This window comes from Neovison vison, chromosome 7 (genome assembly GCF_020171115.1).
Source record: "Neovison vison isolate M4711 chromosome 7, ASM_NN_V1, whole genome shotgun sequence".
Lineage (NCBI taxonomy): Eukaryota > Metazoa > Chordata > Mammalia > Carnivora > Mustelidae > Neogale > Neogale vison.
In genome coordinates, this window is record NC_058097.1 from 47,500,640 (window position 1) to 47,525,525 (window position 24,886).

General features: G+C 42.0%; 1 protein-coding gene across 1 annotated transcript in view; it reads right to left on the minus strand.

Moving 5' to 3' along the window:
- Positions 1-24,886, minus strand: part of LOC122913333 (zinc finger protein 883-like) — a 29,568-nt gene that overhangs the window by 2,223 nt on the left and 2,459 nt on the right. The window contains exons 2-7 of the mRNA XM_044260090.1: positions 23,716-23,842; positions 23,126-23,221; positions 18,370-18,434; positions 12,213-12,326; positions 11,908-12,016; positions 3,516-3,623 (exon numbers count right to left, since the gene is read on the minus strand). Coding sequence (XP_044116025.1) covers positions 3,516-3,623; positions 11,908-12,016; positions 12,213-12,326; positions 18,370-18,434; positions 23,126-23,221; positions 23,716-23,842 — 619 coding nt within the window. The remainder of the gene's footprint in view (positions 1-3,515; positions 3,624-11,907; positions 12,017-12,212; positions 12,327-18,369; positions 18,435-23,125; positions 23,222-23,715; positions 23,843-24,886) is intronic.

The window sequence follows — 24,886 nt, forward strand, 5'->3', positions numbered from 1 at the left end:
GACCATATATCTTAATAGATAATTCTGTGATATGGTCATGGTGTAGCAGAAATCACTTTAATGTATCTCTAACAATTAGGAAAAGGATAATATGAACTCAAAATTAGCAGAAGAACGGAGGATATGAAAACAGATAACTGAACTGAATCAAATGGAGTAAAAATAGGAATATATCAAGCACAGGAAGAGTTGTTTGGCAGAAAAGATCAACACTGGCAGCTGATTAACTAAATGAAGAATAACAGAAAAATAGACTGACTACAATGATAAGTGAAGAAGTGAAAGCAGACACACTATAACTGACTGTAGGAATAAAAGTAATTATAAGAGGCAACAGTGGATAATCAGTGCCCACAAATTCATACTAAAAGACAAGTACAAATTTCAGAAAAGGTATAACAAATTTAGACTGGATCACTCAGGAAAATAGAAAACATCTCAACGGATCTACAACTGGGAAGCCAAATGAAAGAGGAATAGATGAAAATAATCCAAGAAACAAAAATTGTGTCCCAGATGAGTTCACTGGATATTCAAACAGACACTGAAGGGAAAGGACTGCAAATCTCCTCAAACATTTCCAAGGCATGAATATCAGAGAAACTAGCAGAACACTCTCTCTGGGGCACCAGCATTCCCAGCTCATGCAAGCCAAAGACACTACAAATAATGAAGTTTGCAAAACTCTACCTGTGAGCAAATTTACTCAAAGTGCCCAATAAAAGAGAGTAAACTGAATCAAACACACATTTTTCCCTTTTTACAAGATGATCAAGTGGGAAATGGACCTGGAATTAAGGGCTCTCTGACATACATAAAACCATAAATTCGAGACTCCACATTAACAGAACGAAGGGCAAAAATGACATGATCACATTAAGGGAGACAGAATGCAAATATGGGCATACTGGACAACGTGTCATGTTAAAAGCACTCAAAGTAGAGAGAGAAGGAAACCCCAACCTAATGAATGCCCAAGATGTATGAAAAGATGAAACCTACTCAGTAGGGACTGTCTGCAACATTCTCCTCTATCATCAGCAGGTAATGAAGTGACCCCACCACTGCCTTTGAGTAGAGTACTAAACACTCTAGTCAGAACAATTATGCAACCAAAAATAGAGTAAAGGAATCTGAACTGAAAAAGAAACAGTAAAACTCCTTGTTCACACCTGACATCATTACAGAAATGCCTTAAAGTCACCATTTTAATTTTTTTACTGTTTTCGGTCATTGTTTGTATTGTTTATTTCTGCCAGTATTTCCCTACTAGACTTCCCATTTCCCAAGTTGTTCATGTTATACAATACAAAGCTAAGAAAAATCTTGGAATAAACAACTTAATTTTCACCAAGGAACTAAAAAAGGAAGACACTAGGATGAAATTTAGTAGAGGAATGAAATAAAGAAAAGTCTTAAGTAAATAAAGTAAAAGGTTAACATTAATGGAACACAGAAAGTAATGCCCCTTTCAATCAATAAAACAAAACTGGCAATGCCTTAACTCCATAAACCATTACATAATAATAATTAGGGAAATTTGTTTTTTTTTTTAAGATTTAATTTATTTACTTGACAGACAGAGATCACAAGTAGGCAGAGAGGTAGGCAGAGAGAAAGGGAGAAGCAGGCTCCCCAATGAGCACAGAGCCCGATGCTGGGCTCGAACCCAGGACCCTAGCATCGTGACCTGAGCTAAAGGCAGAGTCTTTAACCCACTGAGTTACCCAGTGCCCCCAAATAAGGAAATTTATGAAAAAACAAACAAACAAAAACAAAACAAAGCAGGGAATTCCTAAAATTGGACAAGTTATTAAGACTGATTTCCTAACCATGGACCAAAGTTTCAGACTGAATCACGATAGTTTCAAAGGTTCCTTAAAAGGGGGCAGAGCATCCAGGTGAGTATGGAGTCCTTCTCTTCCCTTCACTCTTCATTCAAGCCAACCCCACATGGATTCAGGCTACAGGATCACCTCTTAGAACATAGGTTTAGTTCTGAAAACTGACTTTGCCTAAAATGAAAACTGACTTTGCCAGTTATACAACATGGTTGCACTTTCTGGTCTTCCCCGAAGAATCCACTTCAAAAGAAATGCCTTCCTTACAGCCCTCAGTGTTGAAAGAAGAGAGACCAAGTTAAAGGAAATGGAATTAAGAAGCTCTCACAGAAATGACTGTTCTTCCATGGACAGCCTGGGCTGCTCCTCCTGGGCTGCCTGTGAGCACCAGAGGATCTTCTTGGTTTTCCAATTCCCTTCTTTGCTCTGCTGGGCACGTGCTTCTCTTTCCCTGTCCCTTCCCTTCTACATTAAGGAAGTTTATCTCCACTGTGATACAGATCAGTTTACTTTCCTACGACTTTATCCTACTATGAGAACTTAGGATTAGCTTCTTTCGAAGAGTAGGGTTAGTTTTCTTTACCTGCAACTTCGTAAGATACTAATCTACATATGTATATACTTCTTGGTATCCACTTTGATTTCATTTCTATTAATATATAATCTACAATGTCCCATGACATTAGGTGTACAACATGTGGACTCAAAAACTCTATAGGTACTACTATACTCACCAATAGTAGCTAATATCTGGCACCATAAAATGCTATGGGGAAAGCACTGGAGGAGTTCCCTGTATTCTTTTCGCCCCATGGAAGCCTGTACTTCCCATCCCCACTTCCTCAGGTTGCCCATCATCCTTCTCCATTCCACACTGGTATCATTCAGGCTATACATTGTATTTGTGTCTCTTTCAGCTTTTTTCTTTGTATCTTGCCATTTGTGGTATGTAGTTTGACCCAGAAGGTGTTATGCGATGTGAACTAAGTGACATACAAATACTATACGTATTCACTTATGTGTACAATCAAAACAACTTAAATGAACAAACAAGAAACAGACCTATGAATGTCTATTTTGTTTTGAATGAAGTCCACCAATAATCTCAATAAATGTAAAAATTCCAAGATGACACACATCCTATACTATAACCTGTTGGTCTATAACAGTGTTCCAATACTGGCAGAAGACAAGAGGTGCCCAGGTCAAAGTCCAAATGCCTTATAGCTCATGACACAGCAAACATCATAAACCTCTTTATCACACTAATTCCACTGGTCAGCCACCCACCCCCAAATCATACAGGGACACACTGCACATGAGGTGGGTTTGTGTTGGAGACTCTGAGCATAGGAAACCCCAGTATCTTCAAGGAACATCTAGCATATATGCCCGATCCTTGGCCATGAAAACAGACCATCTGTTTTCCTGTACATCTGTCCTTGACCCAAGATCAAGATGCTATCACTATACTACCAAGCCTTCTTATACACAAATATGAGTGGAATGACCATTATAACTAAAACATCAATCAAGGAAATGCTCACACAGATCACAAGGTCACCACAAGACTTCAAGGAAGAGTGACCATACTGTATAAGGCACATGTGTGATTTGGCTCAGATATCCACCACAGTACAGGAACATTTTCCATCATGATCTCTTGCTGCTCACCTGGCACTGCTGTACAGTCACATGCAGGGTAGATACCAAAGTCAATGTACCTGGAAGGTTTGACTTTAAGATCTGCCAACCATCGGCCATAGGGCCAAATGCAAAGGTCTGGAAGATACCCAAGATGCACACTGTAGCACCAAAGACACATTCCTGGATACTCTGTGAACCTAACAAAGTAGCATTCATCCAATGTCATGGTAGAAATCTTTTACCCAAAAGCTGTCAGTGTGGGTGGGACTCCATTACAGACAATGTCCACTGATTGCCTATTCTCCTGTGTAGATGAACCTACCTGGCTAAGGAGACCTGTCAGCATCTGTGACTGACTTGGGTGTCCAGCCAATGCTTTGAACTAGAACATTCTCTGTTCTCTGTCTGGGTAGCTATGCATGTTCTAAGTCATTTCCCATGGCTGATGCTAGCCTCCATTCCTGCGCTATTAGAAGCCTGAACAGAGACCCTAGACAACCTCAGAGCCTCTCTTACAGGCTTCTAGGGAGAAAACCAAGCCATCAGCACTGACCAAGCACTGAGCTGAGATCACCCCAGATACACCTTAGTTCACGTTCCTGAATGAAAGCAATCCAAATTTAAGTGAATGGGAACAAGGGTTCTGGGGTGGCTCAGTTGGTTAAGTAGCCACTCTTCATTACAGCTCAGTTCATGAAGTCAGGGTCCTGGGTTCGATCACGTCATCAGCTCTCCATTCAGCAGCGAGTCTGCTTCAGGGTTCTCTCTCTCTGTGTCTTCACTCTACTCACTAGTGTGATCTAAAGTAAATGATTTAAACAAACAAACAAACAAACAAACTGGGGCTCCTGGGTGCTTAGTGGGTTAAACTTCCAACTTTTCATTTCAGATCAGGTCATGACCTCAGTCTCAGGGTCCTGAGATGGAGCGCTGTGTTAGGCCTCAAGCTCACTAGGGAGTCACTTTGAGATTCTCTCTCCCTCACCTTCTGCCCCTCCCCTGTCTCTCACCTGAGCTTTCTGTAATATAAATGAAGGTATGCTTTCTTTATTTTAAACTAATCTGGAACTTATATATATACTTTTTTAAGTTAAGAAATGCATGAAAAACATTAATATATGTTATGGATTATATAGTACTGAATATAGTACTCTAATGATAAATCTGTATTTGACTATTTTTATTGGAAGATCATAAACAATTGCAGACTTAAGCAGCTCTTCATCAGCACACCAATGCAGGCAGCAGAAAATCGGCATGCACTAACTTTAAGAACACTCTCAATTTTAGGGCTTCCTTGAAACAGCTAGTTAGTTTCAGGGCAAAGTGTCATTGCCTTTGTGCCACACACTGTGAAAAAATTCAAAGAAGAGACATTCAAAAACATCTTCCACATCCACCTCTGCTACAGTTAATGTGTTTCAGCATAGACTGGCCCTGTGACAGTTCTGGTCAATGGCGTAGAGAGAGTGCTGCCTTGGGGAGGAAGGCTTTCCCTGAATGAGAACAGAAACAGTTCAAATCAAATCCACTATGTCCCATGAGATTTACACTGTCTCCTTTGCTGCAAGAAACATGGATTGCTCTCGGGTGCTGGGCAGTTATCCTGGGGCCAGGATAATTCAAGTATAAGCACATGGCTGGGAGCAGACAATCCCAGAAAGACGGCATGTAAAAATTAGATTATACTTGAGGTTGTCTGGGCTATTTCAGAAGACCTGAGCATCTACCAACTCACTGGATATGTAAATATCCAAATATCCACCTTCTTTTCTGCATGTACACAACAGGCTTTCATGGTATTGCTGACCACAGAAGAACAGCTACTGAAAAATGTATTATCCTTCAACTGATCCCATGTTCAATATGAGTGTACCATGCTACCCAACTTGAATGGTACCTGTCTCTACAACTCAAACAAATCCTCTTTTCAGTCAGGTCAAGAGGGGTGTAGGGATAGCATAGGCTCTGAAACAACATAGGGACAGCTATCCCAAATGTTGGGAAGGCTGTTTGAAGCAGAAATTGTCACTGCTGGTAATTGGGGACTTCTCAATGATTCAGTGCCTTGAACATGGATCAGAGCACAGGATAGATTCACCCCAGGGCTGAGTAGAAGTGAGGGAGGGCACTGCCAACCACAGGTCATCATACTTGCAAGGTCACCCATCCATCCTGGATGAGACCTATATTGCGTTATATTCCTGGGATACCATTGTTGCTCCATCACTCCTTACAGAACACTGTGTTCTGTTTAAGTTAGAACAACTAGTCAGCACCAAGCCCTGTTCCATATTTGTTTCCTTCAAATAAATGTTAAAAAAAAAAATCATGAAGTTTCCACGTTTTTCCCTAATAAGTGCTGACACTGAAGTGACCAACATGGATGACATCACTTCCTAGAAGGGAAAAGAATATCAACTAAGGAATTCTTACTTCTCCAATCGCAAAGGAAGGAGTGATGTCTCAATTTAACTAAAGGAATTTATAATGCCCCCTGGAGAATTGCACTCACTTTTTTTTTTAAAAGATTTTATTTATTTATTTGACAGACAGAGACCACAAGTAGGCAGAGAGGCAGGCAGAGAGAGCGAGAGAAGGAAGCAGGCTCCCTGCAGAGGAGAGAGTCCGATGTGGGGCTCGATCCCAGGACCCTGGGATCATGGACTGAGCTGAAGGCAGAGGCTTTAACCCACTGAGCCACCCAGGTGCCCCTACTCTCACATTTAAATTAAATTTTGAATACCATGTCATTCCATGGAAACTCTTGTTAAAATCTCTATCAAGGTAGATAAGCAGCAGGTCAACACAGGAATAAGGAAAACAGAGTAGATCCTATAGGAGTAAAACCCAGTTATGTAAGAGACGATTCGCATGAAGATAGTTTCAAACTGAGATACACCAGATGTAGGAAGCATAAATTCAATACAATACAGAGAAAACTATTTCTATTATAAATCTAGAATCTCTTTACTTACTAGGAAATCATCAGTTTTCAAACTTGGAAATGACCTGGTTTGAACCAAGGTTCCTTTTCCTTCTGAAGATATAGGTACACACATGTATGTATGTACACATGCTTCTTCCAACTTAGTTCTGGGACTTCAAAATCTATCTTTAGTTTAATATGACACATCGCATTCTGTGCAGATCAAAACCCTAAAACTCTCCTTGTGTTCTCTATGCTCACAAAACAACAGGAGAAACATACAGTGTAAAATTTGATCAATAGTCCTTGAGAATTGTGTAGCTGTGGCTTCTCATTATATTTGTAGTGACTTTGTTCAATTAGCAATCAGTAGGTAGAACCCCTGGGTGTTAGATGGTGAGCCATGGCTCAGGACAAGAAAAAGAAACTAACATTTACAAAAACCATTCATGACAGTCCTTATCAAAATCATAGCAATAAAGAAAATCTTCTAATTCTGAACCAGAGAAATACACTCAAAACCATTCTGTGAGGTTAGCAGTACCCTGATATCAAAGCAGTGTAAACAAAGATAAAAGGCTAGTTTATCTGATGAAACTTCTGCTGTTCTGTCCTACTCTGCCTTTCTCAGATATTTATCAACAGACTGGAAGTTGAAGGACAATTCATTTTATCCACACCTCTTCTGATTTTGTTCTCTTCAGAAACTACAAGCAAGGGGGACACAGATAGTTCAGCTGGTTAAGGGTCTGCCTTCAGCTCAGGTCATGATCTCAAACTCCTGGGATAGAGCGCTGAGTTGAACTCCCCACTCAGTGGGAATCTGCTTCTCCCTCTTTCCCTTTCATCACTCTCAAGCACTCTCTCTCAGCTGAGAAAACATTTAAAAGAAGAAAGGAAGGAAGAAAAAAGAATGAACCTACAACAAGAAAAATACAATAGAAATAGTTTGCCCTGAAATGCAACAGTTCCTGCATATTCCTCAGTATCCCATGTTCCTTACAAATGACAGGAGGGAAAATGGGAATATTTTAGGGGAGGATCTGGCAGACAGCACCAAACCAATAAAAGAAGTTCACATCAGCTCAATGGAAACAAATGTTATCAGCGTCTAATGCACATCAAAGGACACATCATCACTGGTGTTTCCAATGGACTGAAAACAGGATTTCAGAATATAAATCTGATTTTGGAAATACAGTAGATATACCTAAACAATTGAATCACTATACGATCTGTAGAGGCTGCTTTTAGGCAAGCAGGCTTGAGCAAAGGAGTGGAGGAAGGGCCCCAGTGTCCCCTTGGCTGAGTCCAGACAGGCCCAGCAGGGGACCCACCTCAAAACTACCAAGACCCTAAGGAACCAATGGGCTTCTGACAACCAGGTACAGTGAGCAGAAAGGAGCAAGTCCCACAGGTTCCCCAGAACTCTTCAACTTCCTTCTCCTGAAAAGCAACCCCCACACACTGCCCCTTGCAGACAAGCTCTCCTGTGCCCCACTGCCTGCTGATCTTTTAGGTCTTCAGGAAACTTCCACCACAGGGGAATTCCAGCAGTGCTTCTAGATGGACTTCCAGCTAATCATGGACACTTGTCTGGGGCCCCAAGTTACTGAGACACACACTACACTGAGACAAAACAGCATCCCTGTGCTAGAAATACCTAGTTTACTCCTTTCTTTTCTTTGAATTTTTAAGATTTATTTTTATTTTCATCTTCTTTAAAGATTATATTTATAGGGGCACCTGGGTGGCTCAGTGGATTAAAGCCTCTACCTTCTGCTCAAGTCATGATCCCAGAGTCCTGGAATCCAGTCCTGCAAGGGGCTCTCTGCTCAGCAAGGAGCCTTCTTCCTCCACTCTCTCTGCTTGCTTCTCTGCCTACTTGCAATCTCCATCTATCAAATAAATAAATAAAATCTTTATTAAAAAAAAAAGATTATATTTATAGGGGCACCTGGGTGGCTCAGTCAGTGGGCATCAGCCTTCTGCTCAGGCCAAGACACAAGGTCCTGGGAATCCCTCCTACATTGGGATGGTGGGGGAATGTCTTTGCTCAGTGGGGAGCCTTCTGCCTCTGCCCGTAACACACCCTACTTGTGCTCTTTTTCTTACAAATGAAGAAAGTTTTTTTTTTTACAAAGACTGTATTCATTTCAAAGAAAACAAGTGAGATAGCACAAACAGGCAGAACTGGAGAAGGAGAGGAAGAAGCAGGATCCCTGCCCACCTGGGAGCCCGATGTGGGGCTGGACCCCAGGACCCTGAGATCATGACCGAAGGTGGAGGCAGAGGCTTAATCCACTGAGCCACCCAAGTGCCACAATAAATAAAATTTTGAAAAAAATATTGTATTTATTTCAGAGAGTGAGAGAGAGACCACAAACAGGCAGAAAATCAGAGGGGGTGAAGAAGCAGGATCCCTGCCCACCTAGGAGCTTGATGTGGGGCTGGATCTCAGGTCCCCAAGATCACGACCTGAGCTGAAGTCAGAAAGCAGACTCTTAACCAACTTAACCACCCTCAATCCCCAAGATTGATTTATATTTTAGAGGAGATGGGGAAAGGCAGGAGAAGCAGAGAATCTTTAATCGGACTCCCCTCTGGGCACAAAGCCAGAAATGGGGATACCAGTTCAGGACCCTGGGATCCTGACCTGAGCTGCAACCTCAGTTGACTGAGCCCCCAGGCACCCTCTTCTAGTGGACTTTAAGTAGAATATCTCTCTCAGGGGCATCTGGGTGGCTCAGTGGGTTAAAGCCTCTGTCTTCAGCTGGGGTCATGATCCCAGGGTCTAAGATTGAGCCCCGCATTGGGCTCTCTGCACAGCGGGAAGCCTGCTTCCTGCTCTCTCTCTGCCAGTCTCTTTACCTACTTGTGATCTCTGTATGTCAAATAAATAAACAAAATCTTTTAAAAAATTAAATTAAAAAATTAAAAAAGAATATCTCTTTCACATTCTAAAGATGAAGACACTCACACCCCCTTTCTTAAAGCAAGAAGTTTCCAAGTTTTTCTGGACTCCTACTCATCGAGTTTATGTCTGCATTTCCTTACTCCCCAGCTGCACACAGCTGATCGAGAATACAGAGGAACCCGAATGAGAAATTATTTCCCTCCCTGACATCCCAGGACCAGACCTCATCAGCCACAGGAATCTCGGACTCAACACCTTCCCCTCCAAATCTGCCACCAACGGAATACTGACACTCCTCGCGTGGCTTTAAGTCAAAGTGACAATGGCTGATGCACTATCCAAGCCCAGGTTGGGGACACAGGACAGTAGGCTCCGGGACATAGAGAAGCATTCAAAAAACCTAACCATGAGTATCACTTCTGACCACATCTTATAAATAGGTGAACGCAGAATTGAGAAGCACCCATATTTGAGGCATCCACATCTGAAGCTTCTAAACGCGACGGTCTGCAGAGAAACAGAGGACACGGCTCCACGGGGATACCAGGCACACCTGAGAACCGGCCATTTCTGCCTTCGCCTCCACCTCTAGATTTCATCCTCATGAGGGATCTGTGGGAAATCACAGCTGTATCAGGAGAAAATGCCCTGAAATCCAGCAACAGGCCTCCTTATCCTCGCTACTTGTGATCTCTGTCAAATAAATAAATAAAACCTTTAAAAAATTTTAAAAAAAGATTATATTTATTTATTTGACAGAGAGAGATATCACAAGTAGACAGAGAGGCAGACAGAGAGAGAGAAGCAGGCTCCCTGCTGAGCTGAGAGCCCGATGTGGGGCTCGATCCCAGAACCTGGAGATCATGACCCGAGCCGAAAGCAAAGGCTTAACCCACTGAGCCACCCAGGTGCCCCTAGAAGACAGGTTTCTAAATTAAATTGAAACCCTGCCTTGGCCTGTTGGGCCAACTTAATAGTCTAAATTTCTGCACCTTTCCATGAAGGATGGATGAAACCCTTCTTTGTACATGTGTACATCACAAATTGCTTCCAAGAAGGACTGGTAATCCCACCTTCTGGCACAACCATGCATGGGGACACATACACAACATCCAGGCACCTTTGTGAGGTCCTTAGGAAGCACAGTGAGTGCACAGGCCATCAAGAACTGTGTCAGACTGCCCTGGTCCCCTCCTAATGATTCACTGTCCTCAAGTTCTTTTAAAACTCTGAAGACTATGGACTCTGAAAAACAATCTGAGGGGTTTGAAGTGGCAGGGGGGTGGGAGGTTGGGGTACCAGGTGGTGGGTATTATAGAGGGCACAGCTTGCATGGAGCACTGGGTGTGGTGAAAAAATAATGAACACTGTTTTTCTGAAAATAAATAAATTGGAAAAAAAAAGAAAAAAAACAAAACTCTGAAGGCCTGGCAAAATCCTTGGAATTGATTTTTGAACATAAGTCCTTCTTCTTTCCAAGTAGCTCACCTTCTGAATAATGCTGATATTCCATTCCAATCAAAACTTATGCCCTATGCATTGGCTTTTCAAAGGAATGGCACCCAGCTTGGGTTTTTAGATAACAAAATTATAGGATCCTTCAACACAGTGATCAGGAAAAACTGTGATGATTTGTGGTGCAACTTAGTAAGTTTATTGAAGTGGCATATGGTTGGGACTTGTGCTCAGAAAGAGCCACACTTTTTTCTTATTTTTATATATTTTATTTGAGAGGGTGCCTGGGTGGCTCAGTGGGTTAAAGCCTCTGCCTTCAGCTCAGGTCATGGTCTCAGGGTCCTGGGATTGAGCCCTGCATCGGGCTCTCTGCTCAGCAGGGAGCCTGCTTCCTCCTCTCTCTCTGCCTGCCTCTCTGCCTACTTGTGAATTCTGTCTGTCAAATAAATAAATAAATTCTTAAAAAAAAAACAAAAACAAGAAACAGATCTATAAATATCTATTTTATTTTGAATAAAGTTCATGGATAATCCTAGGAAATATAAAAATTCCAAGATGACACACATTCCACACTCTAATCTGTTGGTCTGTAACAATCTCCCATTACAGGCAGAAGAAAAGAGTTTCCCAGGTGAAAGTCCAAGTGTCTTATGCCTCATGTCATAACAAACACCATAAACTTCTTCATCACACTAATTCCACTTCTCAACAACCCACCCCCAACTGATACAGGGAGATGCTGCACATGCTGTGGGTTTGTGTTGGACACTCTGAGCATAGCACACCCCAGTGTCTTCAAGGAACATCTAGCATAGCTTCCTGATCCTTGGCCATAGAAGGAGATATCTGTTTTCCTGTACAATGAACTTATTTGTCATCTACCCAAGAGCCAGATGCGTTCACTATATTCCCAAGCTTTTTTATACACAAACATGAGGGGAATGACAAGTACAACTAAAATATGAATCAAGGAAATGCTTGCGCAGATCACAACATCACCACATGACTTCAAGGAATAGTGACAAGTCTGTAGAAGGCACATATATGAATGTATGATTTGGTGCAGATATCCACAACAGCAACCAATATATTTTCCTTCATGATCTTTTGCTGCTCACCTGGCAGAGATCTACAGTCACATGCAGTGTAGATCACAAAGTCAATGTACCTGGAAGGTTTGACTTTAGGATGCTTCCGACCATCAGCCATAGGGCCACTTGTGAGGGTCTAGAAGACCCCCAAGATGCACACTGTGACATCAGGGACACATCCCTGGCCACTCTGTCAACCTAACAAAGAAGTGTGCATCCAACATCATGGCAGAAATCTTTCACCCAAAAGCTGTCAGTGTCGGTCAGACTCCATTACAGACGATGTCCAATGTTCCCCAGTTTGGCAGTAAAAGCTGTAGAACTTATCCTACCTCCAGTGAAGTAAAGAGCAACAGTGGTACAACATCTATCCGGTTGCCATGGTTGCAGGGACAGTCTGCAACAGAAAGCTTATGGCAAGTGCCCAGCTCCTGGAGGCATGTCTGCTGTGGGAAAACAGGAATAATCATTCATCTGAGCACAGAGGCCCATGCATGATCTATGACACCAAACTGAAATTGGGTGTTTGGTCCTGAGAGGCTGCTAACACCACTAGAGGAAGAATACACAGAGATTAAGTCAACGGAGAAGTCAGCATCTAAGATCTTGCCTGTGTGAATCTATATCAACACATGACTTGTGTAGGGAAGCCTGGGTGGCTCAGTCAGTTAAACTTCTGCCTAAAAACTGGATCCTGATGCAGGGTCCTGGAATAGAGCCTTGCCTGGGGCTCCCTGCTCAGTGGGGAGTCTGCTTGTCTCTCTGTCTCTGGCCCTCCCCTGAACTTGTGTTCATTCTCTCTCTCAAATAAAGAATAAAATCTTTAGAAAAAAATGATTTGTGTAAGGAAATGGGAAGCAAACATAGTTTAACTTCTCCAGAATACATTTCAGTCTGTTAGACATGTTGGGGGAAAAAACAGAAAACCTCAGACACTAAGGAAACAACAGAGGACAGTAATTTATAATCCATTTCTGACTTAAATTTTACACAAAATGATGTGTTTATAGAGAAACACAAAGGATTCAGTCTCTGTGGTAGGGTAGAAGAAAAAATTTCTAAGATGAAGGGTGAAATGAAGAATGAGATTACAATAAAATTCAAAACTTTTCTGCATTACAAGCTCAAAAGATAGAAACAGAGGTAGACTGAGACAGGGGGACAAAAGACTCATTCTCACAATATACAGCCCTACAAAGATTGAAAAAAAAATTGTAACAAACAAATGACTACAGGAACTCATTAGACACCTTGTAGAAGAGATTATTCCATGGTTCATGCCCAACTCTATAATAACAGAGAAAGACAACATCAGCAAAAAAGCAAATAAAACCCAGACTTAGTATCATCATGTATGAACCAGGAACCCAACATCAAAATCACATAACCTACCAAAATGTGGACAAGCCAGAATCCCCATGCACTGCTGGTGAATGTGAAAATGGGCACAAGTGTTACAGAAAGAACATGGTAGCATCTATTAAAGCTGAACATATCTAACCTATTTACCAACAATCCAGTCCCATATAAATAACCAGGAGATATGCATGCACGTTCTAGTAAAAAACAAATTACATATTTTACATACCAGTACCATTTATGACAGTCTGCACTGAGAACCCTTTCCCTCCATTAATAGTAGAATGATGCAATCACTTGGTATTCATACAATGGAATTGGAGCAATGCATTCTTCTTCTCCTTTTCCTTCTCCTTCTTAAGGTTTTATTTGTTTACATGAGAAAGTGCTACACATCACTTGGTATCAAGGAAATACAAATCAAAACCACAATAAGATATCACCTCACAGCAATCAGAATGACTAAAATTAATAAGTCAGGAAATGACTAATGCTGGCAAGGATGCAGGGAAAGGGGACTCTTCCTACACTGTTGCAGGGAATGCAAGCTGGTTCAGCCACTCTGGAAAACAGTATGGAGGTTCCTCAAAAAGTTGAAAATAGAGCTACCCTACTACTGAACAATTGCACTAGTGGGTATTTACCCTAAAGATACAAGTGTGGTGATCCGAAGGTGTACATGCACCTGAATGCTTTAGCAGCAATGTCCACAATAACCAAAATATGGGAAGAACCTAGATGCCCATGATCAGATGAATGGATAAACAAGATATGGTATATGTATATAACGGAATACTATGCAGCCATCAAAGCAATGAAATCTTGCCATTTGCAATGATGTGGATGGAAGTAGAGGGTATTGTGCTCAGCTAAGTCAGTCAACCAGAGAGGGACAATTATCATATGATCTCTCTGATATGAGGAATATGAGAGGCAGGGTGGGGGTCATGGGGGTTGGGAAAGAAAAACTGAAACAAGATGGGATGAAGAGGGAGACAAAGCATAGGAGACTCATAATCTCACAAAACAAACTGAGCGTTGTGGGGGGGTGGGAGGGTAGGGCAAGGGTAGCTAGGTGATGGGCACTGGGGAGGGTATGTGCCATGGTGAGTGCTGTGAAATGTATAAGCCTGATGATTTACAGACCTGTACACCTGGACAAATAATACATTATATGTTAATTTAAATTAAGTGTGTGTGTGTGTATATATGTATATATATTTTATATATGTATATGAATACTTTATTTGTTTATTTGTCAGAGAGAGAGCACACAGTGAGGGGTGTGCAGGCAGAGGGAGAAGAAGACTCCCTGCTGAGCAAGGAGACCCATTCAGGACTGGATCTCAGCACCCTGGGATTATGACCAGAGCTGAAGGCAGATGCTTCACTGATTGTGACAACCAGCCTTCCAGGGACCTGTCCATTCTAATGAATGATGCACAGTAACATATGGGAATACACATCAACTCGCAAATAGACAGAAACAAACCCAAATACAAGAGTCCCCACTGCCTGACTCCATTTATGTAAAGTACAAAATGAGCACAGCAACCTCTTGCCTTACAGGTGAAAAGAGTGCCAAGTCTGGGGGAGGGTTACTGAGGAGCTCAGAGGGAATGCTACAGGACAGTACTCTGTGTTCTGATCTGATGTGAACAGTTTGCGAAATTCCACTGAGTGGTTCACTTCTCTTATGCACATGTGACTTTACTTTAAAAACAAAAACGTACTCATGAAAACCAGATGTACAAAAATACATAAGCATCACCATGTCCATGTACTGACAGACTGAAATCACAGGTATGATGTAATGTCCTACCATGACTAGATTCGAAAAGCATGTTTAAGAAAAAAAAAGTATGCCTTCATTTCTAGCTAAAGCAATGTTACTGAATGCATAATGGTCACAGAGAAGGACTGAAAGAAAGTTTATATTTTCTTAATATGAACACAAGAAAACACAAAACAGAAATAGTAAAACAAAACAATAGGTAAGGTATAAAGTAAAACATTAAAATACATGGTCAATCCAAATCCCAACATCTCCATTGTAATATTAAACATGAATGAAACAAACATTCCAGGTAACACTAAATGATGCTTCAATATATTTCACTGGCATTTTTCCTGTATCTATAACTCAAAAGAAAGGACTATCAAATTAAAAAAAAAAGAAAGAAAGAAAGAAAGAAAGAAAGAAAGAAAGAAACAACTCAGGTAATGATAAGCAATCAAATAAGCAGCATGGCAACATAAACTTCTCACAGAATAATTGTTGTTTTTTTTTTAATTTTTTTTTTAAATATTTTATTTATTTATTTGACAGACAGAGATCACAAGTAGGCAGAGAGGCAGGCAGAGAGAGAGAGAGGAGGAAGCAGGCTCCCTGCTGAGCAGAGAGCCCGATCACAGAATAATTGTTAACACGAAAGGCATTAGTCTCTGTTAACGTTATGGTTCAATATAAAAAAATTCATGATTTAAACACTGTACCTCTTGGATGTCAAACATGCATATGTGCAAATTTATACACACATATATACAAATACATACCCACAAACACATGCATACAGGGAAACATCTCCTTTTAGCCCAGGGGAGAGAAAACCGTTCCTCACAGAGGGAGGACCTCATCCAGATAGTGCCAAAGTAGTTCCACCTTCGCTCAATGAGCAACTGTTCATATGAGACACCGGTGCATGATTCTCAATACAAAAGCGTGAGGCTGAAGCACCCCGGGACCCCAGAGACCAAGAAGGACAACCATAGAAGGGTAAAAAGAGCAATTTCACATGGATCCCATTGCGCGTTCCCTGGGCCAACACAGTGCGCCACTAGCAGGGACCAGAAGGAACTACAATGGCTTCACGATAAAAAAGACAACCGAGAGTGGACGTCCAGTATTCCCCAAATGGCAAACCACTCCCTGGGTGGCCCAGTGAGAGCTCACCTCTCTGCCTCTCTGCGTCGGCCTTCAGCTTCCCTGGGGGCGTCTGTAGTGCAGGACCACTGGGGACCCTATAGACACGGAGAAGGTGGGCAGGGCTTACAGCAACCAGTGCTCAGATCGTAGAGCTGCCGGACCAGACAGTGTTCCAACTTGTAGTAGCAATGAATCAGAGATCCACGGGAATCTGCCCACTTGCAGAGAGGAGATGAACCTACCTGGCTAAGGAGATTTGTCAGCAGCTATGACTGACTTAGGTGTCCAGCCAACGCTTTGAACTAGAACATTCTCTGATATCTGGGTAGCTTTGCAAGTTCTAAGTCACTTCCCATGGCTGATCCTAGCCTCCAATACTGCCCCACTGAAGCCTGAACAGAGACCCTAGACAACCTCAGAGCCTTTCTAACAGGCCTCTGGGGAGAAAACCAAGCCAGCAGCATGGGCCAAGCACTGATCATAACCTCTGGCTCTGCATGAGCAGGGAGCCTCCTCAGTGAACCTGGGCAGCCTCAGAGTGCAGCCTGTGGTCCTGCTGAGCAACAGAGAATGGCCTTTGGTCCTGCCACATGTTCAGCATCACCTCTGGCCCCGGCTGATCACGGAGTTGCCAGCACAGGTTTGGAAGGCACTCAGGAGTCCACACGTATCCATGGACAGATGTCTAGCCCTCTGTGCTCATAGAGAATAAGTTTATATCCAAAATGATCGCACATGCTTTTTCTTGTTTTTTCTTTTTTCTTTTTCTTTTTTCTTTCTTTTTTTTTTTTTTTTTTTTGGATTTTATTTATTTGACAGAGAGAGATTACAAGTAGGCAGAGAGGCAGGCAGAGAGAGAGAAAGGGAAGCAGGCACCCCGCTGAGCAGAGAGCCCGATGCGGGACTCGATCCCAGGACCCTGAGATCATGACCTGAGCTGAAGGCAGAGGCTTAACCCACTGAGCTGCCCAGGTGCCCCAATCGCACATGTTTTACACCAGAAGCTGCCGAGGTCCATGGGATACCTCTAGAAGTAATGTCAAACAGTTGGCTACATTCAGATGATGGTGAATAAAACCACTCAAATTTGCCTTCCTGACATTTCACTAAAGGAGAAGGCATAGATACAAGAGTGAGCAATTTCACAGTATTCCAATGAAAATTGGCATCAGATACTTCCACGTTTCAAATGCACATGGGCTATTATTTTTAACAAGGTGCACTATTCTCATTCAAACTGAGAGGATTCGTCATGAAACATGACTTGTGGGTGACTTTTTACCATTAAAAACAATATCCAAAATATTCACTAGTATCTGACATGTTCCTGTGCATACTGCATACACTGTATGTCCCACAGGTTACTGATGAATTATCTACTATTAATGTGTTCAATATTCAAGATTCCATGGATTAGGGCTAATACTACTGTCCTTTCACTGAAAGAAATGATTTAGATAAAGGAAGGTACAGGGAGCCTCTCACTATTGGTAGAGTCAGGGTTTGAATCTGGGTGCCCTACACAGGAACAGGAGGCACGCAGAACATATACCGTTCTAGAAGGTGCCCCTGTTTGGGTTCTCTTCCCTCTTTGATACTCAATGGTTCACCCAGCCATCCATACACAGAACCGCTTCCATGAAAGGACACTTCAAAGTGAACATTCTTGCCCACACCACAAATATACAGACTGAGTGGTTTTCTGGTTGAATCCTCAGAACTAGACACAAAAGATCAGACATCCAAGGTACAATACAGGAAAAGCCCAACACAGAGAAGTTCACATTCTCTCCTGGAGAACCAAGTCGACACTACTGAGTATCTCACTACCCTACCCATGGGCTACTACCTTCCCTGAAGAACACAATTATGAATGTGTCCCCAGATATAGATTCTCAAGGTCTAGTCCCTAGACAGCCACCTGAGACTGGGTAAGAAAGGAAAGGTGGGGGGCTGCACCCCAGAGCTACTGACATGTTAATGTAAGGCTAGGCACAGCGATCCAGGATTTACAAGTGCTCCCGGTGATTCTGACCCAGGGCAATTTGGACAACCTCTGCAGGAACTAAGTCCTAGGTCAACCCTGAGCTATTCCCACAGAAGTCACTCTCAGAAACCCTCTGTGCTTGTGGTCATGTTAGTGTTGGGACACACAGACACAACATACACAACACACATTTCCTTTATTCATTACTAAATCTGACTCTAACAGAGTCTGTCTTGGCTTCCTCCACTTCCAAGTCTCTCTTCTCTTCCAAATAATACCCATCTGAGGACAGAAACAGAAATAAGAACCACCAGGATTCTGCACCCCACTAGAGACAAAAATGGACCAAATAACCTTTTAGAATGCTCCAGAAACCAGTTAGGAGAACACAGCACCCCCACACAAGTACAAATGAAGTAGAGACATTGAAGAGACAAGGAAAGAATGGGACAGTTTCCCACAAGGCTGTTCACCCTAACTTCCATGGCAACACTATGAGAAAACTCCTTCCTCTCCTCAGTGCAGAGACAAATGAGTGACCTGAAGGTTCAATAATCTGGGTTTTCACCTGCCTGACATGGAAGACACAAAGAATGAGAGCACCTCTGGAGGCAGTGTGGTGGCTACTCCGGCAGAAGGCTAGCTTTTGCTCAAATAAGGAAGAGACGACAGAGTCGAAGGCAAAGGGAGAGGAGGAGATCACTCATTCTAAAGTAGGAACTCCCCTTCCTGAAATCGGGAAATTGCTGTAACGCAGACTTGATAAAATGCCCGGGACATGTGTGACAGAACCCAAAACTGCATTATTAGTGTTTGCCTGAAGAAAGCAAGTCTGTCATTCTGGATCCACAGGCTATTTTCTTAAATTCCAAAATACCACTCAAAGATCACAAGGCATAAAAAGAAACAGAAAAGTATGCTCCAATTAGAGGAACAAAATAAATCGCCAAAACTAGCCCTAAGTTAATAAAGACTCATATATTGCCCCCCCCCAAAAAAAAATTCACTGGGAAGAATTCAAATTACCATCATAAAGATCCTCATGGAGGAAGAAGAGAACACATACAGGTGATGAAACATAATTGGGAAAATGAAGCATAACCAAAATATAAACCCAAAAAGACAGAAAGTGTAATATCCATGAACCAGAAATTGGGAGCCAATGAGAACAATTACTGAATTGAAAAATACACTAAGGGAACAGCAACAGACTTGAAAGACAAGAATGAATCAGAACTCTTAAATACACCTTTTCTAAATTCTCTACTGAGGGGACAAAAGAAATAGGTGGAAAAGGACAGAGTCTGAGGGACTCATGGGACAATTGGTCCAATATGCACATTAAGGGGCTGTTGCAGCCGGCACGACAAACTGACCAGGAACATGAGGGTAAGAAGATGGTGAAAAGAAATTAAGGGACAAAGAGATGGGGGCAGGAGGAGCATTGAGGAGTATGTCCAACAGTGCCGATTTTATTCCACATCTTATAATCATTTATAAGGCAGACCACAATAGGAGGAGTAATACATCAGTATCTAGTCAGATAACCACAAGTTCCTATAACAAGTCTTACATTAACTACAAACAAATCTTGTGATGCCAGGTAATCACGGCTAATGCCATTAGATACTATTGATACAAGAAGTTACAATCAACCAGGGAGTGGGTTATGGAAGTACAGGAACAACAAGGGCCAACTAAGAATTTATGACCGTGACCACATTGTTCCCTTCTGTAGAGAGAACATGTGGGAAGTCACGTAGGTGAGTGCATGACACATAGCACAGACCCCTTTCTCAGTGCTACTCAACTTTATCGACCTAAGCCTTTTGTTTGGCTCTTCAGCCTTTAAAGGAGGCATAAGTCAGGGCCTGGTTTGATCCACGACCCCAACCGTGCCGTGGCCTCCAACAAGGGGCCCCCATAAGGACAGGAGTGTGACCTCTGTGGACACAAGAGACAATTCAAGCTTGCTAAATTGTAATAGGATAAAGGGCAACACATGAACCCAGTGACAGATTGTAATTAACCCATCAAACACCACAGATGAAAAGAGACTTTTGAAACACCATGGCAAATGCACTTCACCTTGTGCAAGAGCTCCTAGAAGGACATAGTGGGATTCCCAGCAGTCCCAACAAGAATGGTGCTGGATAATGTATTCAGGTACTGAAAGATCAAAAAATACTACCAAGAATACTTTACTGGGCAGAACACTTTTCCACAGATGTAGAAATGAAGACATTCCCAAGTAAAGACCCCTCTACATATACCAGTAGAAGTGTCCTAGAATAACCATTAAAGGAACACTCTCAATGAAATAAAAGGATTCTACTGAGAAACCGAAACCACACGAGAACACAGAGCTCTCCACTGAGCATAAATATGTAGAGAATTACACAAACATGCAGTGTTGTAATGAGATACCAATCAGTTTATTTCTGCTACAGTATTTTTTTAAGATTTCTGTATTTATTTATTTGACAGACAGAGATCACAAGTAGACAGAGAGGCAGGCAGAGAGAGAGAGAGAAGAGAAAGCAGGCTCCCTGCTGAGCAGAGGGCCCAATGCAGGGTTCAATCCCAGGACCGTGAGATCTGACCTGAGCCGAATGCAGGGGCTTAACCCACTGAGCCACCCAGGCCCCCACAGTTTTGTTTAAAAAAAAAAAAAAGTGTAAAAATCATCAATGTAGTTCATATAGTACACAACAAAAAGAATCTGTGACATCAGTAACAAAGTGGGTGCAGGGGTGGAGACAGGAAGAATTCCATTTCTATGGAATTGACAATATGAGTTTTAAATGGTTCAATTTACAACTAAGCTGTTTTAAGGAATCTCTAAGGAAACCACAATGAAAATACTCGCAGAACACACAAAAGCCAATGAGAAAGTACCAGGGCCTATCTTGGGTATTAATGCCACAATTAAAGATAAAATGTATGTTTTGAATTTCATACAGAAACATGATACAGAGGTATAAAATGCTTCAGAATTACTATGAATTCTAAAAAGTCTTTCTCTTGTGCGGAGAGAATAAAATTCACCAACAAATACATGGTGAAATTAATTCTATCTTTCTTTTTTGAAGTTTTTATTTATTTATTTGACACAGGCAGAGAGAGATCACAAGTAGGCAGAGAGGCAGGCAGAGGGAGGGAAGCAGGCTCCCCGCTGAGCAGAGAGCCTGGTATGGGGCTTGATCAAAGGACCCTGAGATCATGACCCAAGCCAAGGCAGATGCTCAACTTACTGAGCCACCCAGGCACTCCAAAATTAACTCTACCTTGATGACAACTCATCAAGGCATAGTACAACATTCCCTGACCACTCAGCAAGGAGAGAAAAAGTAGGGGTCACATGGTACATATGTGTGACATACAAACACAAGACAAAGACACACATAATTTACTGGCAAAAAGCATAAAGCCCATTCATTTTGAGTTATACTCATATAGTCCTGAAATATACTGAGCTGAAAATTCTCTTCCTTTAACAAATAAATTAATATTTGGGGTTAAATTCTAATACATTCTGAGGAAAGTAGAAGAAAAAGCTCATGATTAGTTTCCAATGAAGCAACATTGCATTACTGAACACAAGGATATTTCAAAATGCAGGTCTGGGGTACATGGGGGCTCAATCAGTCAAGCAGGTTCCTTCAGTTCAGGCCATGAGCTCAAGGTTATGGGATCCAGCTCCACACTGAGCTCCCTGCTAAGCAGGGAGTCTGCTTTACCCTCTCCTTTTACCTTTTCCCCACTCATTCTCTCTCTCTGTGTGTCTCAAAGAAATATTTTTTTAAATTTATTTAATAAATAAAGAGATCATAAGTAGGCAGAGGCAGGCAGAGAGAGAAGAGGAAGCAGGCTCCCCGCAGAGTAGAGAGCTGATGCGGGGCTCGATCCCAGAACCTTGGGATCATTATCTGAGCAAAAGGCAGAGGATTTAACTCACTGAGTCACCCAAGTGCCCCAATAAATAAAATTTTTAAACAAACTATATGGAAATATTACTAACTGTCTAATTCACTTCTTATAAACACATGCCCATGTCGTATCAGGATATTTGATGTAAAAAATTCAGAGATATATCTCATGTAGAACTAATGAAAAAGTGAAAACACACATGATGAAGTCACAAGAAGTTCACACAAGAGAGAATCAAATGATGATGCAATTATTAAAAAAAAACAAAGTAATAAATGAGACTTTATTAAAGGCTACAAGTTCAAGTTCTAAATGTGCTAGTTCCCCCGTAGCATTTGTTATGTAGGAATTCCAGGAAACAAATAGAGACATTACATTACTTCACCACTGAGGAATGGAACTCATAGAGTAGAAATTTCTATATGTAAAAAAAAAGAAAGAAAGAAAAAGAAAAAGGAAAAGGACTTTTGAAGGGAAATAAAGCAGTACATTTTCTCATTTTAGGGCGGTGCTTTGTTATCTGAAGTTACTGAAACTCAATTTTGTAAGACTAAGATTAAACCCTCCATAATATTAGAAAGCAAAAGCCAGAAAACATTAAAAATCTGTCTCCAGTGTTCCAGGAATTTCCCCACCAAACCCCAGTGTGCATACAACTACCCTGATCTACTTATCCCATGATGAAAACCAGAATTGACAAAGTCTGTAGCATACAGGTCCTCAGAAATAGGATGACTTCCCCAGGGCCCTCACAGCAATGGAGGAGGATTATGGAGGCCCTCCCCCTCCAAGGAGAGTCTATTGGCCCTCCCTGTGGATGTGACGGACCATCACTGAAGCTGAAGGAGAATCCCTAGAGAACGCAAAAACTTGATAATATTGGAGAGCAGACATTCCTCTGGGAAAGAGAGAGACATAAAACTGGGCAAGTCTCCAACTGACATTCCTTCAAAGAGAACTAATCAAACCACTGGTTAAGGTCTACCTTCCTCCCTCAGACTTGGATCTCCCCTCTGTCATCTGCCTCAATCATTCCCACATACCTGGATGGAAGCCTACAGTCTCCTTTCTGTTCACATCCCAGAGCTGCTTCTCTTGCTCCAAAAACATGATCAGGACTGGCTTTGACAGAAGGAGACCTGTTTATGAGGAAAAAGGAAAATGACAATTGCTGTCAATTCTAACTTTCCATCAGGCTTGGGTTCAGCAAAGTGGGGACACTATAAAATTCTAGAAAATGGTTTCCCAAAAGCTATGGCCCAACAGTCCCTTTAGAACATATTGGAGGCATTTATAATGTTCACATCCTGACCTCCACTTCCAAGTAGTAGACATGGTAATAAGAAGGAGAAATTGCAGTTTAAGATGTGAGAAGCACCATTCTATGCCACCAAGTGTTTAGAATTGCCACTCAACTACATCAGGGTTGATGTTACCTTGAGGAAGGAGAAGCCAAGGCTGAAAAGGAAGCATCATGAAGATTTTTCTCTCCATCTACAAGCCCCTACTTATTTCCCTTTCTTCCTGGATCTGAATTCACCTCATTCAAAGTGAAATCTCCCAAGAGACAGTCTTCACAAGAAGAGCAAAACCCTCGATGAGGGTTGGGAAATCTGGAAAGAGTCTTCCTAACTCAAGAAGAGGAGGTGTCCATACTTCTCCAGCTTCATATCCCTGTACAGTTCCTGCTGAGAGTGGGCCAGGCATCCCCACTCCTCCTCAGAGAATTCTATGGCCACATCCCTGAAGGACAGCTGTCCCTGTAATAAAAAACAAAGTCACCAAGTGGCCAGTGACACAGTTCACAATGGTCCCTAAGATGAAACAGAAAGTTAGTGTCACCACCTAGAACCAGATTGGACCTTTCCTTCTCTCTGACATGGGTGTGGAGTTAAAGAAAAACCTATGAAGCAAGGGGCTGCCTGGTTGAGAACTTTCACTCCCAGAATTCAACTCTATCAACTACACAGAGATGACAACCCTCCTTGTCCAGTGCAAAGTATTGGGATGTGGGAGAGGAGCCAATGGTCAAGAAATTCCTGACAAGTTTCTGATGTGAAATACTGGGCTTCTGGAGTGAATAATGAGGGAATTGTTGAGATACCCATGGTACAAACATTGTGGTCCTAACGCAAGGGGAGAGGAGCGGGAGCAGTGACTGGTTCAATGCATTCAGGTGGGGAGGGGGTGAGGGATAGCAGGAGGCTCTAAGGAATTTGGAAGCAAGTTTCCAGGACCCTCAGGGCCTCCCAGCTGGTGTTTTGATGGGGCCATTCACTGATTAGTTAACAATTTAGTGAGGAGACCCTCCAGGTATCTATCAGGGACCACAAGCTTGAAGGATGATGACCAAGCTACATTTGGGAAATAGAGTTCAAGAAGTTTCCAAAGCAATTTTCATATGTTAAAAAGGAATTACAACGTCCTGGAGGTCTGGCTAGTGTCAATTTAAGGCTGCTTTTTGCATCCAACAAAATATTAACCTTGAGGCAGTTGTGGGTTCCCTGAGGAATGTCCTACTCTGCCTTTCTCAGGTATTTATCAACAGACTGGAGGGGTGCCTGGGTGGCTCAGTAGGTTAAGCCTCTGCCTTCAGCTCAGACATGATCCCTGTGATCTGGGATCAGGAGACCCACATCAGACTCTCTGCTCATCAGGGAGCCTGCTTCCCCTCTCTGTCTGCTGCTCTTCCTAATTGTGATCTCTCTGTCAAATAAATAAATAAATATTTTTTAAAAAAAAGATTAAAAAAAAAAGAACCAGACTTGAAGTTGATGGAAATTTAATTTTATCCACACATCTTT